Source organism: Lacerta agilis, chromosome 15, assembly GCF_009819535.1.
Source record: "Lacerta agilis isolate rLacAgi1 chromosome 15, rLacAgi1.pri, whole genome shotgun sequence".
Taxonomy (NCBI): Eukaryota; Metazoa; Chordata; class Lepidosauria; order Squamata; family Lacertidae; genus Lacerta; species Lacerta agilis.
Window position 1 is genome coordinate 31947860 of NC_046326.1, and position 16776 is coordinate 31964635.

Below are 16776 nucleotides of genomic sequence, written 5' to 3' on the forward strand. Positions count from 1 at the left end.
AGATTTAGCGATGGCTGCCAACTTGAACGGCTTTTAAAAGGGATTTGGTGCATTCAGGATGGTCTGCCCATCAAATGGTGCCTGTGTGCTGCTCTCTCCAGGATCAGAGGCAGCATGGGGGACAGAAACAGCAGGAGAAGCCTGTAGTCTTCATTTCCAGCTTACGGGTTTCCCAGAGGCATCTTGGTTGGCCACTGTGAGAAACAGGATGCTGGGCTATAGATGTGAGTTTTCATCTGATCAGCCTGGGTCTGCTCTTACATTCTTAATATGTGATTAATTTATGGAATTTAGTGCTACAAGAAGTGGTGGTGGTTGCCAGCTTGTCGTAAGAGGAGACGTTTTGTCAATTGCTGTTAGTGAGGTGGCCAACTGGAGCCTCCATTTTCAGAGGCAGCATGGTGCTGAATGCCAGTTGCCTTCATGCCGTGCTTACAGCTGGCCACCATAAGTAGCAGCCTTTAAGCTCTGCTGGGGAGCTCCCTGGAGGCATCTGTTTGGTCACTGTGGAAAATAAGAAGCTGGACTTAAGGACCTTCGTCCACATCCATACGAATTCCCTTTAATGTTCTTTATGGTTGCCGTTTTCCTTTTCTTTCGTGTTTATAATTACACACAATTAAACACATGTAAGGCTGCGACAGGCAGGGACTGCTTGTTTGTTTTTCAGCTTTGTGCAGCACGTACAAAAATGTAGGCGCTTTATAAATAACAGGAGGAGCAGCAACTCCTGAAGAAGTTCTCCTACGTAAGCCTCCTGTTTGTTTCAGCGAGATTTGCCCAGGCCAGGAGAACTTCCCAGTGATCTTCTCTCTATATTTTTATCTTCTGTTCTGGCAGAATTGATTTCCTGCCACCTCTTCAACCTATGATTAGTTAAAATGAGAAAAGTAACTTGAAAATGCACTAATTGCAATGGGGAGGGAAGGGAGCAGAAGAGAAGGGGAAACACTGAGCAAGGGGAGAGGGAGGGAGGAAGAGAGAAAGAGAGATTTAGGCCCAGGGCTGGGTTAGCATTGGGACTCCCCAGGGGCAACAGAAAGATGTTATAATCAATTACCACATCATAACACTGATGTATGATAATTACTGAGTCTTCCTCCTGAGAGAGTACAGCATTTGGCTGGGATGCGGCTCGTTCATGGTCCACTGCCTGATTAATATGCAAATAATAGGCTGATTGCATGATGAATGCGGAAAATGAGTTGGCTGATAGCGCATCCACCGAAGCGGGAAGGTGATAAATTACTTTTTACTGACTGTCCTACATTTAAGTACCCTCTCTCAACAATTTTTTTTAATCACAAATTAAGGAAAGCAGGATGGCGCAAATGTGAGGATGTGTAAAATAATGTACCTTAATAGCTTTTATTATAACTTCGGGGCGGTTTGCAGGAGCATTGTTCGCTCTTGGAAGCAGGGAGGCAAATATTCACTGAGTGAAAAAGGACCAGCCTAGTTGGCAACAATCAGGGGCTTGTGGTAAAGAATAACCTCCCAAAATAGAGGTAGGCAGAAGTCCTCTAGTCCTCAGCATTTCTAGTTGAAGGATCTTGGGTTCCTGAGCTGGGGAAGGCCCCTGCTTATGCCTGAGACCTTGAAAAGCTCCTGCCAGCTGGAGAAGACCCCACTTGGCTAGATAGATTTGTAGTGTGACCATGTAGAAGGCAATAGTGGCCTTTGCTGGAGGAAAGTGGTCCATTCCTCTGAAGTACCATGGTCAAGTTCTGGGTGCCACATTGTAAAAAGTATCTAGACAAATTGGTGTGGGTTGGGTGGATGGCAGTGAAAAGGGCCAGTGGTAAGGAAAATTAGTTCTGTGGGGAAAGGTTGAAGGAACCAGGTGTGTTATTTAGCATGAAGAAGGTTTTATGGGGGGTGGGCATGATAGCGTTCTTGAAGTACCCAAAGGGCAAAGACTTGGCTCTCTGTGCAGCTACCTCAGAGAGCAAGACTTCGATGTAATAGACGGAAGTTACAGGAGGGTATACTTCGATTGAGCGTTGGAAGAAACTTTCTTACTGTAAGGAAGTTCAGGAATGGAACCAATGGTGTGGTGGGCTCTCTCTTTCTCAAGGCCTTCAAGGAGAAGTTGGAAAGCCATCTGCTGGGGGATACTGTCCTTCTGGATTTCCTGCAACGAACAAAGGGTTGGACTTAATGGCTTACAAAATACCCTTCCAATTCTGATGCCTCAGTTCGCCCATTGACCTGCCTAAAGAGCCTCAGCTCTTTTAGTATAGGATGTGACAAGATCTGTGCATGGGAATGCTGTGATAATTACTTACATACAACGAGAAGGAGTAATGTTGGAACTCAGAATCACCCAATTAAATTGATGGGCATTTGAAATTACCTTTATCTACTCCATGGAGTGAAGTGTACATGGATCTCCTCCCAGTGTATCCTCACAACAATCCTGTGAGGTGGGTTAGGCTAAGAGGTTTAACAAGTTCAGCATTCAATCTATTACACCACATTCAATCTATTACACCACAACGGCTGTCACAACTTATCAAAGTATGTAACATTTGGGGGAGGGGGCAGAATCTGTCACAAAGCATATCTAAAGTTCAAATAAAGCCAAAACAATTCAATAAACATAAGATGAATTCAATATTACAATGAAATAATATAAACTTAATATATAACAAGGAAAGAAACTTACATAATAATAATATTATTAATTAAAAAAAACAGTAATCCAGAATACTAGTTCAAGTCTTACTGCACTTCATGGGACCACAGCAACTTGACCTAAGAGAGAAAGTGGAGTCCTCTCAGTTTGCTAGATGGTTCATTGTGCCAAGGCGCATGACAAAGACCTCTGAGTTTAGATTACGTTAAAAGAGGATTTGACAAAATCATGGAGGAGGATTGATCTAACTTTTGTGTCGCAAACAGTGTACATCTGGACACAGACAAGATGAGAACTACCTTTGTGCTCTGATTGGGGGCTTTCCAAAGGCATCAAGTTGGCCTCTGTTTTATTTTTAAAAAATGGATGCTAGACTAGATTGCCTTTCAGTTTGTCCAACAGGGCTGTTCTTACATCCTAAGGGAAAGTTCTCTCGGGAAGGATAAAAAGCAGTGGGTTTACGTTACCACAGAGCAGAATTAGGGTATCAAAAGCAAATCATTGACTTTTGTTTCATTACACACTATTATGGAATCTGTTGCTCATTCATTCCATTTTTATTTTGGCCCCCCCCCCTTACCCTTTGGGTTTGGGTCAGGTCAATAATAAAACAGAGCACCTTTATGGAAAAATGCCCATATTGTGAAAACCATTAGGGAAGGGAGGGGGAGACATAGCTGCCGATGCTTGGCCATAGTTGTGTCTTATAACACCTTGCGTTAAGTGACACCTAAGACATAGAGCAGCAAAAGATGTACCCAAACAAATATACCTTGGCGTAGCACATGGGAAAGTTATTGGTTGTGCTGGCTTCTGCACTTGAGTGAGTAGATTTGGGGATGGTTTGCCTGTGAATCCCGGCTTCACAAGGGAAGGCAATATCCCTGACTGGATGTTGCTATTGCGTCTAGCAGTCTGTCTCATCCTGATGACATCAAGAGTGCCATCCCTGGCCCCTTTGAGCAGCTCATGTCCCTCTTGCTCAGTTTTCAAGCTCAGTTGTGGGGGGCTATGGAGGTTCTTCAGTGAAAAGATCAATAGTGGCAGAGAAACGACCTTGAACAACACTTTGCCCTCGACTCCTGATCTTCCCCAACATTCTTTATTCACACAGGATGGCAGTGGGCCTAACCTGTGGCATGAGTGTGTGATTTAAAGTGTGTCCCCAAAATCCATGGCAGCCATGCAGGGGTCCCTTGACAGCCCAGCCTAAATGGAAAAGGTTTTCTCAAGAGAAACTTGGAAAACCACTGCTGTGGCAATCCTCAGATTTCTCCCCCACCCCCTAAAGGTGTATCAAAAGGTAAAGAGAGACCCTGAACTTCCCTTGGTAGACGCTCCACAGCCATGTGTTTCTGATTTCTTTTTGAAGCCATGGCCGGAGCAGGGAACCCTTCCCAGCAGAAGTTCACAGCAGCTGCCTGCCCTCTCTGGTTGGTCCTTTCCCGCCCCCCGGTATTAATTTATACATAACTTTTGGATTTGACTAGTTTGGCATGAACCTGAAGCCCAGGCCCTGGACTTAATGAGAAGTGGTACATCAGACCCAACCGCCAGGAAAATAATGTCTGGGTTTTGCTGGAATGTCACGGCATGGCCTGTCATTTTGCTTCAGCGGCTTGTCCTTCCAACTGCGCAGTCCGCCTTATGGCACGCCAGCAGTAAAAATGTCACTCCCGATAATTACTTTTTGGTGGAAATGCTTGCTGACTTCCTACCTTCAAGCTGTTTTTTACACAGTGGGGAGATAATAAGAAATGACTTTATCCTGACTGCTCAAATGAACACTAAATGGAATTTGGGTTATTATTACTGGAGATCGAGGGCTGTGCACTGGAATTTAAATAGTGGATCAGATCAATGGTAGACATTTCTTGGCAAATCATAGTGAATCTGCTTTTCAGTCCACTCCAGTTTCCGATTGAACATGGCCTTTGTCTGCTTGCTATCTGGAGAGTGCAGTATTTCTCATTTTCCTCCTTACCAATTCCCCCCAATTGTGTGCATATGGGTGGGTTTTGTCTTTGCTGTTGTTTTCTGTCTTTCTTTCTGTGGTCTCTTGTGCATGGGGCCTGCACTTGTTCCTACACGGTTATATACATGGGTTTAATACCTTGTCTCTGGCTGGCAGGTAAGAATGAGTTTTTAGACTCCTCCTGCTGCTTCTTGAGGAAAAGCTGTCCCATACCAGAGTGAGACAGGCATTGCAGGTGGTCATGCCAGACCCTGAACTGAAGGGGGTGCCTTCCCCAGTTTAGGGACCTTTAAGGTTAAGGCACCTGATCTGCAAGTAGGATCCTACGGTGCAGCAGGTCCATTGACCAGACAAAGGTAGACAGCCAAGCTCTAAATGTTTGTGCCAAGCCTGGCCAATCCATTGGCCTCGTGCTACCTGCCAATCCTCAGGAGCCAATGGCACAGACCTCTGCTCTCTGGGCATACACTATCCACAGTAGTTCCCTATTTAAGTAGAGTATTGGTTGGTTTAGAGCTGAAATGGAGAACCAGTGGCCCTCCAGGTATGGCTATTGGAACTCCGACTCCCTCCATTGTTTTTCATGCAGCCTCATTCTAAGGAATGCTCTACTGCGGTGCTAGTCTGCTTGGAAGTCTGCTTCCTCGCTACTTGTAAACACAAACCTGCTTGGAAGCCGTTTATCGTAGGTCGAAAAATATGACTTGAAGCTGTGTTGCCTTCTCACTAGAAGCTTGGATCAGGGAAGCTGCGGTTGCACAAAGGAGCCCTCCGTCGGACCTGCTCTGCTGCTGCTCTTTTTCAGCAAACACCCCCCCCCCCGATTTGCCTCTTTGTCCTGTCAGAGAGCTGAGTGATACAGGTGCTGAGCAAATGTATCATGTAAAGCCTCTGTCATGCTTGCGCACTGCGGAATCAATCCTCCACACACTGTTGAAAATGTCTTCTATTTGTTCACGAGTGTCATAGAATTTTCAGTGTCACTTTTCAAATTTTTGAACCTGGTGGTGTTGGATTTTTGAGGAAAGATGTGTGTTTCTGTGATTTGAGAAGCAATGAGAGAATGAACGTGTGCATTGTTCTGTGCTTCCCGTTCCCCACATGCTGGGAAATCTAGGGTCACTTTTTATAGGACCAGTTCCTTTTGGAAGAAAGGCTCCTGGAAACTCCTGGTTTCCTTGCAGTATTTTGTGTACGATATATTGGCGGCTGGTCCCTTACCACAGGGATGCGTGGTAAGTGTGCAGACAGTACTAGCCATGGGAATTTCAGTAGTCTTCCAAATCCAAAGCAGTTTCTGAGCCCCGTGAAATCCAAACTGCTAACAAAAATCTCAATGACTTCCATCAGGCCAGCTAAACTGGTTTTAGCCTACTACTTGCAGATGTGTGCGACGTCCAGGTACATTCCAGGAGAGGAATCCAAAATGATCTCTTAGATCATTTTACGGTCATTTGTTTTAACCAGAGGTGAAACCAGCCCCTGCTATGAAATTCAATAAAAATTGATTGAGAAATAGTTGTGAATTTACACCAAGGACATTCTATAAGCCTTTTTAGCTTGTCTAGAATGTGGCCTTGTTAATAAAATCCCTTCTTTAATACAGTGATTGGCTAAATTTGCTGAGTAGCCCCTCCTGAGCCATCCTCTGGCATCAAAGAACATAGAATGCTGCCTACTGAGCACCAGTCATTGAATGTTGGGATAGCTCACTCAGTAGAGCATGAGACTCTTAATGCCCCATCAAGAGGCTAAGGCAGGAGTTCAAGGCAGTTAGACTACCTGCAGGACCTTACTTCCCAGGGTCCTGCAGAGACAGCTGTTGTCTCTACTAGCACCTTAATAGGATGGAAAGCATATGTACGTTGACTAGACTGGTCAAGTAGAAAGCAACTACCTCTTCTCAGAGGAGCTGGCTGGTTGTCAAAGGACCCTAAACTTACTCTGCACATTTTGGCTCCTGCAGGACAAGAGAGATACCAGGTACCATGGGGAAATCCTCTGAATCAAGAGGAAAGCAGCAGTTTGAAGATTTTTTTCTGGCAGGCATTTGGCCTGCTTGGAGTGTCTGGCCATCTTACTTTTGGTGCTTTTTATCTGCTGCTCTGGACTGTTTTTAACAAGTATTTTTTTGGGTTGGGCATTTTATTTTATTTTATTTTATTTAAAACCATTGTTTTAATTATTCAAATGAGCCACCTTGGGCTCATATTATAAATGGAAAGGAAGGCTGAGCAACCCTTAACGGCTAAATAGCACCATCCCTAGTGAGAAGCCTGACCATCTTTGAACAGCTTGGGGGTTTTTTTTGGAGGGGGCAAAATAATACTTCCAATCTTTTCTCGTACACCTTTCTCCCTTAATTTCCCTAGTCTACTGTCCAGAACACATAGTGACCCCTAAGAATACAGGCTGTAGAAATCACATACTGAATATTTGATGGTTATTTTTCTTGCGGTGGGGTAGAGAGACCTCATATCCCTTTGTGTGTTTCCGATTCATGAAAAACACAAAGCAAATGCAAGCGATACAAACATTTCACCAGTAATCAAACGGTCAGGCTGACAGCAGATTTGGGTGCATGCAGGTTGGAAAAAGTAGCTGTTAAGTGCAATACTTTCATTTAGTCCTGACTTGACTTTCTCCTCCTTCCCAAATTATTCTCCATCATTTCTCCTTTTATTTCCATCCAACACCAGTATTATTTCTGTGTGGGGTTTGCATTGTGTGGTCCGAGATTTGCATGGAAAATTCACAGCTGCTGTAGTTTGCAATTTCTTTAAGCTGGCACCAGGGACGAAATTAGAGAGTGGGGGCTTGAACCAGCACCATGCAGTTTTATTAACCAGGCAGCCGTCATTTTGACCTTGCTGTGGGTTAAAGGACACAGATCTGAGGAGAAATCTGTTTATCATGTACGGAATTCATGCCATCCCTGACAGTGTACAGTGAACAAGATGGATGATCTGCCAAATTGGTCCCTCGCATGGGTGAATCAGGGCAAATTTACACTGCCATTCGTTCACTGCTTCAAATACAAATATAACATTTGTTGGGCTTTGGATGCAGCTGCACAGCAACCTGAGGCTAGGCAGAGAAAAGAAATTAGATCTCAAGCATTCTTATTGCCTTAAACATTACATATGGACTGTGGTGGCTTAAAGGAAAAGAGGGGTGTCTCCTTTGCATCTTTCATAAGCTGTTTTAAAAAAGAAGAAGTAAGAAATCCAATTACTTGGGTTGAAAAGGACCTTTATGGGAATGCCAGGACACCTTTTTCTAAATACAATTTGATACTTTTTTTTATAAGTGATTCAGTAATTTTTATTAAATAGCTTTGATTTATTACAGTGCTACTCACTTTATCTAACTCAATGTCATAATGTTTGGAAAGGGCTTTGCACCTCCTAGGAACAAGATGATCAGGGAAGGTTGTACTGAAGAAAGTGCACGGGGATTCCTTGGCAGTCAAATCTTAGGCAGAAAGAGTTTAACTTCACAAGCATGAGCTTCTTCAGTAAGGAGGCCAAGGACAAACTTCTACCACCCTCTGTCCTTTTTTATATTTCTTTTTATTTATCATCAAAGTTATGGTGTGCCTGTCTGTAAAATAGCCAAGGTGTAGTATATTAGTTGCACACATCCCATTCTCTAAGGATCATTTCACACATTTGCTTGGACACGTGTATTTAAATTCCTTCCTTCTTTCCTTCCTGAAGGTTGGGGAAGGGAGCAGATACCCTTCTCTTTTACTTACTTATTTCATTACAGTTTCTATGCTGTTCTTCTTCTACAAGCACCAAATGTGTCATTTAAAAGAAAAAAAGTTTAGATATTCAGAAAATATTTTGAAAAAATGCCTTTAAAAACTCAATAGATTAATAATAATATTATGTACTAGAATACCAGCCTTAATAGGCATTAAAGCTTTCATATGCTCTTCCCAAAGCACAAAACAAATCAAACCCAATGGCCCTCACAGTCCTAGTGCTGGCCTCCTCAATTTCAACCACTGCAGCCATCATCCCAAGCTGCTGGCTATGGTAGCTGGTACTGATGGGTGTTGAGAGCCCAACAATATATGGAAGGCCACAGATTCCCATCCCAGATTACTGCTATTCCTTCCAAGAACAGGGCTCCTCCCCCAGTGTCTTGCAGCACAGGAAAAAGCAGGCTGATTCAGCCATCTGCTTCTAGTGGTTGCTAGGAAAATCAGTCGGCTGTCTTCTCCATTGTAATGAAACAGAGAGCGTCTCAAACAGACCCTTCTTTGGGAAAGTGACATGTGAAACCACTGCAAGGGCCGCAGTGTGTCATCCATTCTAAATATACTAATTTCACAAATTGTCCCTGCAGCTGAGGTTGCATGCAAATGAGCAAGCTGTAACGGATCTGCCCTTAGGCAGGGTATGGTCAGAAACCCCAGCGTGTGAAGAGTTAAAGTTCCGTCTGTTTGAGTGGCAGTTCACTCGCAGGAGGCGGGACTTTTCTCCCTTTAAAAAGGAGGGAGCGGCAGTTGGTCAGGGGGGAGAAAGAGGGAGTGAGTGGTGACTGAGGGAGAGAGGGTTAGAGACCAGGATAGTGGTGGGTAGATTAGGCTAGGTCGAAGGTTTAGTATGTTATACTGTATAGAAAACCTGTTATGCTGTTATGAAACTACGTTTAAACATTTGATGCTCTGAAACCGTTATGCTCTATAAAGAATAATAAAGACTAGTTTTGTTGCTATAAGTCAGTCGTCGTCAATTTTGGGGTCCAGCGGGATATAAACTGCTCATGAAGAGGTGAACCCAGGGAAGAGTCCAAACTATCCTGCGGGGTGTTAGTTTGTGTCTTAGGGGTTTCACTCAGGAGGGGCTGGCGGGCTGAAACATTGTGTATGCCACTGAGTTGCTGAAAGGGTTTAGCAGACTGCTACAGTGAGGGATCTAGAGAGAGAGACCCTGGGGCTGTAGGCAAAAAGGTGTTTAACCCCTGAAGCCCAGAGCAAGGATTATAAACGGCCGCAGCAGCTGGACAAATACACTCCAGTTACTAAGATACTCCCGTTTTGTATCTACCAGGGAGTTTACTTCATTGACGGACCTCCTAGGGACAGGTGGGGAGGCTAATTAGTCTGACCCGGAACACCTGAGCAATAAAAATAAATAAATAAATAAACTTAGTAACAGGGGAGGGGAGTGTGAAAGGGAGGTTCGTTGCACAAGCCAAACACGCAACAAGCCAAGCCCTACGAACGGGGGGCGGGGGAGAGTGGAAGCTGCCACTCACAGGTCCAAAGTGGACACACGTGGTTCCATTTTGGGGTCACATACCCACAGAACTGGCAAAAGGAACGTGGAAATTGTAATTTTCCTTTCTAACTCCAGCATTTAATGCAAAGCAAACAACGTCAGGGCACAGTTGCCAATGCTGCAAGTTCTGTACCGATTTCCTGATGTGTGCATCCGGAGGTTCTCTGACATTCTTGTTTCTTTTCCCCAAAGCAAATAGTACTACTCGTGTTGGAAAAAGAAGGGAGCCAAGTGTAGTATTGGAAGAAGTTCTTATTTGAGCAAATATTTGGCTGAGGACAAGCAGAGGCTATTTTAGGCATTTATTTTGGAGTTTTGTATATTTTGTTACTTGCCCAGAGCATGCAACTGGGAATAAGCAGGCGTAGTAATACCTCTGCCTAGAGATCTCATTCATTTCTATCCAGAGGATGGACAAATCAAAGGGAAACATGAGAGTTAGGAGGGTGGCCACAGTCCTGCTTCTCATCCTGTTCCTCACTTTAAAATCTCTCTTAAGAGGACCCCAAACATCATTTGGAATAGAGTTTTGCTGGTTCTCAGGATTGTTACTACAAGTAGTCAGGCCAGTGGTTGCAAAGGGAGTGGGCGGGCCCTTGTATCTCCTTGTCCAATGAAGAATCAGCCAGAACTGGACTTGGAATAATTTGTGTCCTTTTCCTAACACACCCCTTCTCTCTCCAGTTGCCAGCTTAGTGGATCCTAAACCATTTTAAGCACCCTGGCAAGACGGAGCATAGCAGTGGTCACAATCAACAACTTTGGGGGAAACTAAAAAATAAAGCTGAACAACTTTTCTGTCTGGATTTTTGAAATATTGTATACAAAAGGAGGTGCCGTACACTCTAACATAGAAATTCGGTTTCTGTGAATTCTGAAGCAAGCTCACCTAATCCACACCTCCCACAACTCTGCGGATTGGAGAATAATGCCCTTAGAGTCTCACACGTCTTCAAATTTTGCAGTACAGTTCTCTTCTCAAAACATGAGTAAAATGCCTTTCTGAAATGCATAATTCACAGTGTATTTTTAAAAAAAGAATGTGCATTAAGATAATACGAATCTCGGTACAGGGTTTTTTAAAAAGATGCTGAAATGGAACAGAACAGACACGAAAATGAGCATTTTGTGAAACCGGCACAGATTAGAAATAATTATCTCCTCTGTCCCTACTCCAACAGCCCATGTTTTCTTGTACCTATCCCAGGTACAATACTCCCTCTCTCCTATCCCTATTTTGTCTTTTCAGAAGATGTTGGAAGTGCTTTTTAAACTTCTGCTAGTGCACACAAAAGTAGCATTCATTTGATAGCTCTGAGGGGGGGGGGTGAATGCAGGCCGGCTCTATATCTTGGAAGTTGATGGAACATTTTTGTGAATTTGTGATGTATTGTTCTATTGTTGTTTTTTGTAAGAGATGTATTTTGTTTCTTTTTCTTTCCTTTTTTCTTTTCTCAAGCTTTTGTTGTGTGTCTTAAGTGTTGATTTTAAACTAACAAATATTTAAAAAAAAAAAAGAGAGAGAGAAGAACACAGGCCGACTTTAGTGCACGTGCATGTCAGTGCACACACATGATCACAAAATGCCCATGGGCAGCTTCCCTTCTGCCACCAGTAAGTTCAGCCAGACTCGTGGTGAAATTTAAATACAGTGGTACCTTGGGTTACATACGCTTCAGGTTACAGACTCCGCTAACCCAGAAATAACGCTTCAGGTTAAGAACTTTACCTCAGGATGAGAACAGAAATCGCGCAGCAGCAGCGGGAGGCCCCATTAGCTAAAGTGGTGCTTCAGGTTAAGAACAGTTTCAGGTTAAGAACAGACCTCCAGAACAAATTAAGTACTTAACCTGAGGTACCACTGTACTTAAACAAAAACAAAAACAAAAAAAAGTAGTGATCCATTTCAAGAAAAATCTAAATGGAATTTGCAGTAATTTGGAATGAAGTGAAGCATTGGTCATTTTGCTCTGAGAATAGGGTGGTTACAGGGACACACCATTTCCATCCATGAAATATTGAAGAATGTGCAGCGTGCAAATTTATCAGGAGTACAGTTCTGGAAGAGGACAGTTCTTGTGAAGCTCTTCACAAGAATGAGAGAGACAGTATGTCCTGGCAGCTCTGTGCTCTTGAAAGAAATGTTAATACCCACTGTTTTTTTATTATTATTTGCCATACAGGGACAAAACAAAACCAAGACTGTACTACTTAATGAGACATTCCTTTGGCAATTACTTTCCCAACTCCTACGCCACTTTTCTTACTACGCTGTCAGAAGTTGATATATCGACACCTCTTTTTGTTTATTGACGAAAGATCGTTCATTAAGAAGCAATGTAGAGTTTCATTTTAGCCCTGACCTTGATCTAAGGTCAAAAACTGGGCAGCAATAATAACAGAAATAAGAATAAAAATATAGAGTCATACCAGCAAATGGGGGCAGCAGAGCGGGGGACAGAAGCAAAGAATTCTGGGAGTTATTTCATCTTGTTGTTGTTGTTCAGTCGTTCAGTCGTGTCCGACTCTTCGTGACCCCATGGACCAGAGCACGCCAGGCACGCCTATCCTTCACTGCCTCTCGCAGTTTGGCCAAACTCATGTTAGTAGCTTCAAGAACACTGTCCAACCATCTCATCCTCTGTCGTCCCCTTCTCCTTGTGCCCTCTTAGTTTCATCTTAGTTTTGGTAATACAGCACATGTGAGCAACCTGCAGGCTGTATGCGGCACTTAGGGGACTTCCATGTAGCACCTATGGGTGTCTGAGCCCCTCCCTGCCCCTGACGCCAAATTTCCTGCACTGAGGAAAAGCACTGTTCTGATGAAGAGGGAGGGAGGCATGGGGAGAGAGTCTTTCCCACATTCATTCCTCCCCATATATATTGCGCTCACCAAGCAGCCTTCCTCCCAGCACTGCTGATGGTGGCAAATAAATTATTAGCATTGTGGCAGCAGAGCCACAAAGGGAGATGTGCAGGATAACTAATTTTGCAACTTAGAACTCCGTCTTTTCTGTATTATTTTTATTTATCTTTCACATTTCTGTACTTCTGTTCCTGCCAAAGGAGCCCTGGGCAATAAACACTAACGTGGCAAAACAATTCAATTGAAACTAAGAACCTTTTTTAAAGCAAATTAAAACATTTTTAAAACATACCGGTACCTAACATCTTTAGAATATTTAAAACAATCACAGATCCTTACAGCTAACAATTTCAAGGTTGCCAGGAACAGTATATTTCAGCCATCAGTGTCTGGGTAAGCAGGAATGTGTTCAAGTTTCTGGTCAAAGTTAATAGTAATAAAGGTTTATATTTGCACCACAACCCCTCCTGGTCATCCACAGCTTCCTCATAAAGATCTGAGCAGAGGGGAGCATAATTAGCATCCATGAGCCTCAGAAATAAAAGGCAAGACCATGTACAGAGTGCACCTGCCTCATTGGTGACAAACCTCTATTATTACGGAATAAGATGGTTCCACAATACAACAGTAACTTATGATGAATGGGATCGCTGCTGTTGCCAGGGCAGAAATAAATCTCAGTAAAAAACAGGCAGCTCCATTACCAACAGGTTCAAATAATAATATTCCTTCAAGCATCACAGTATCGAGGGCACAATCCAATTCTTTGCTTAGTATGCCCACATAAAAATATGCAACAGCTATCACTGCACTTATCACATGTCAAATCAAATCAAGTCATAAGTAGCGCGTACACACACACACACCAGTTATCAGAAAATGCAGGGCATCATAGAGGAAATGCAGAGAAATGCATGGTTTGGCAAACAGCAAGGGGTCTCAGACGAAGAGCAGCATCAGCACTAAGCAGGCAAAATTGGGGCAAGCAACCAAGGGGGGGAGAGTTGCCAGGTCATATTAAACCATAATTAGCAACACACACACACAGGCAGCCCTGCTTCCCCCTCCCTTATCCGGGACAACAACCTTTCTCTTCTTAAGTTACGCTGGCTGGCCGGCCCAGCCCCATTCCTCTTGAGCTGGTCATGTAAGCAGGCAAGGCCACCATGAGGGCCATCAATTTCAGCCTGATGATTGTGGGGGGGGGGGGTAAGCCAGAGGGTTTCTTTTAAAGGCTACTTTAATGTACTGCTGGTAGCAACAGCCATAAGATTCCAGAAGAAGATAGAAATGGAGGGAGTGATGCACAGGGAGCTTTTAAGAACCAGCTTGTGTTGCTTCTTGAGTCCTGTTCATTCCTCTTAGCTGCAGCACCAACAAAGAAGCCCATCACCTGCGGAGGTGGAAAGAGTTTTTATTTTTTTAAAAAAAATAATCCTTCCTTTGTGTGTTGCTTCTTGAGTCACTCGCTACTTAGTTGTAGCAAGCAGAAGTTCTATTGGAACAAAGAAGATTGGGTGGGTGCAGCTTCTAACTTTGAAGCAGAGAAATCTCAAAACCTGCTTCTTTCCAGGCATTTCACAAGGTGGCAGCACCCGCATGATCTCCCTTTGCTTTAAAGTAAAAAGCCCACCCACCCTGGTCTCCTTCATACCAGTAGGCCTTCTCCTTCCGAAGACAGGGGTTTTCAACCTTTTTGGGGTCATAGGGAAAGCCATAGAGCCCCCTCCTCAGAAAAATGCACATAAATACATGCACACTAAGGGTAGCCAATCCTCCGCCCCATCCAGCTGAAGCCCTACAAGCGAAGGCTCCCTCCCATTCCTTCCATTTGCAAAGCCCAAAGCAGCAAAAAATAAGAGGTGCCATTTCTGTCTCAGTTCTGGCTAGTTTCATCACCAAAGAAACTAAACAAAAAAAAACCCTCCTCTTTAACTAAGGCTAACTTGGGAAATGGCAGAAATGCCATAGACAAACTGGATATATACACTTGAGGAGGAGTAAGGGAAATGTGTTGTTGTTTGGGGGTTCCCTTGCATCCTTACATCAACTTTATGAAGGTGAAATGCCACATTCTTGCACTGGTGCAAGCTTTTCGTTTGTATTGTTGGTTGTGTTTAGAATTTTGTAGAAAATGAAAGGCTGAATGTTCCACTCTTCAGACCCCGGTGTTAGTGTTCAGATAATACGGAAGTTAATAAGGGTTCTAGTAATATGGAGTGCCAGGCTCCTGGTACAGTATATATGTAGGACTGCTGACTTACATGGTGGGGACATGCTTTGCATGCAAAAGCTCCCAGGTTCAGTCTCTGCTGGAAACTTTGGAAAGCTGCTGCCTGACAGAGTTGGGGGGGGGGAATACGTGGTTAGCCTAAGAATAAGATAGGCTTTGCATGTTAATTGCTACATGTGTCTTTTTATAGCATTGAAATGTTAGTTTGCTTACTTTTTGCATTGATGTACATGGAGGGATGGCTTCTCCAAATTGGTATTTAAATCATGGCACCGTAGACTGTGGGGTTGCAGGTTGCATGCAAGCAAACCTTCTGGGAAATGAAGGAGTTAAGGGTGAACTTAGAGAACAGGAGGTTGTTGACTTTTCTTATAAGCAATAAGAAGTCTGGAAGGAAGACCTTGATGAAGTAGTGTTTTGCCTAAGCCAGGTTTCCCCTATTTGTTTCCCCTTCTGATTTGCAGAAAGCACCCCAAAGACATCTGCCAGTTGCAGTCCTGCTCCTGAGTCCCCCATGAGCTCCAGCGAATCTGTGAAGAGCCTGACAGAACTGGTCCAGCAGCCATGTCCTGCCATAGAGACAAGTAAGGAGGGCAAGCTGCAGGAGTCGAGTGAGGCATCTGCTTCAGAGTCCCAGTCCACAACGCCATTGCCCCTCTCTGGCCATTCATCACTCAGCATTCAAGAATTGGTCGCTATGTCACCGGAACTGGATACCTACGGCATCACAAAGCGGGTCAAAGAGGTGCTCACAGACAACAACCTGGGTAAATATCTTCTTACTACTTCTGATTGTTCTAAGAGAACAGTTCTTTTAATAAATAAATAAATAAGATTCTTTGTATTTTACAAATAATGTTGGAAACAGGAACCTTTTTAAAGCCAGCTCAGGTAACTGGTTCAGGAGCGAGTCAACTGGAAACTATTCCATGAACTAGATGAAGTTAATACGGTTCCTGCTAAATTTGCTTGTTACTTTAGGTCATTATCCAAATACCACGTATCCCAGCATTCTTTATATGATGAGTGGCTTTGTTGCTGTGGACACTAATTCCAAGATTTGGGAAAAGCAAATCAAAAGCACCCAAGTATACAGAATCATCCTTTTTATAAAAAAAAAATTAAAAGTAAAAGTAAAATGCTTCAGATCATTGCTCTTCAGTGGCTTGTGTGACCAAAACTGAGTCATGCTCCAGCTTCCTATGAGTTGCACCACCAGCACCATTGCCACTGCTTGTTCTTTTTTTTAAAAAAGAGAAAGTAGGAGAAACAGGCAAAAAGTTTGGCATACACAGTAAACATTTAAAATGGGCCCATTGCTGTATCAGTGAAAAGTGAGTTCCAGGTCTGAAAGGGCTGAACTGACCAGATAGCTATTTTAGTTGTTGGAAGAAGGGAATTTCCTGGAGGTGGAAATCAAGAAGGTATGTATTACCACCCATATGGCAAAGAACTCCCATGTGAGGCGATGGCATGTGGGCATGGAGCATGTTGCATCTGTGTTGCTTCTAGCAAGGCCTCTCTTAGATATCCATAGATTAGGTGGTGGCATTTGGAGTGCATTATCAGAGGTAGTTCCTATTGTGGCACAGTAATAGAGGGTTTATTCATTGCTTGTGGTTCAGGGCAGATTTCCAGGAAGGATGTGGTTGGTGTCCTTCTCACAGATATCTTTCCTTTTAGTTGTGGCTACATCTCAACCACTGCATTAAATGGCATGATTGCGCTTTCCCTGGGGCAGGATTCCATCATACTTAGATGACTGAATTT

At 43.5% G+C, this 16776-nt stretch overlaps 1 protein-coding gene across 9 annotated transcripts in view; it reads left to right on the forward strand.

Moving 5' to 3' along the window:
• The window catches only part of CUX1 (cut like homeobox 1), a 268675-nt gene that overhangs the window by 204510 nt on the left and 47389 nt on the right, over positions 1–16776 (forward strand). For 7 of the 9 annotated variants that reach the window (XM_033172439.1, XM_033172444.1, XM_033172447.1 and 4 more), the window contains one exon: positions 15471–15773. The exons of the other annotated variants lie outside the window; for them this stretch is intronic. In XM_033172439.1, coding sequence (XP_033028330.1) covers positions 15471–15773 — 303 coding nt within the window. The remainder of the gene's footprint in view (positions 1–15470; positions 15774–16776) is intronic. 9 annotated transcript variants of the gene reach the window in all.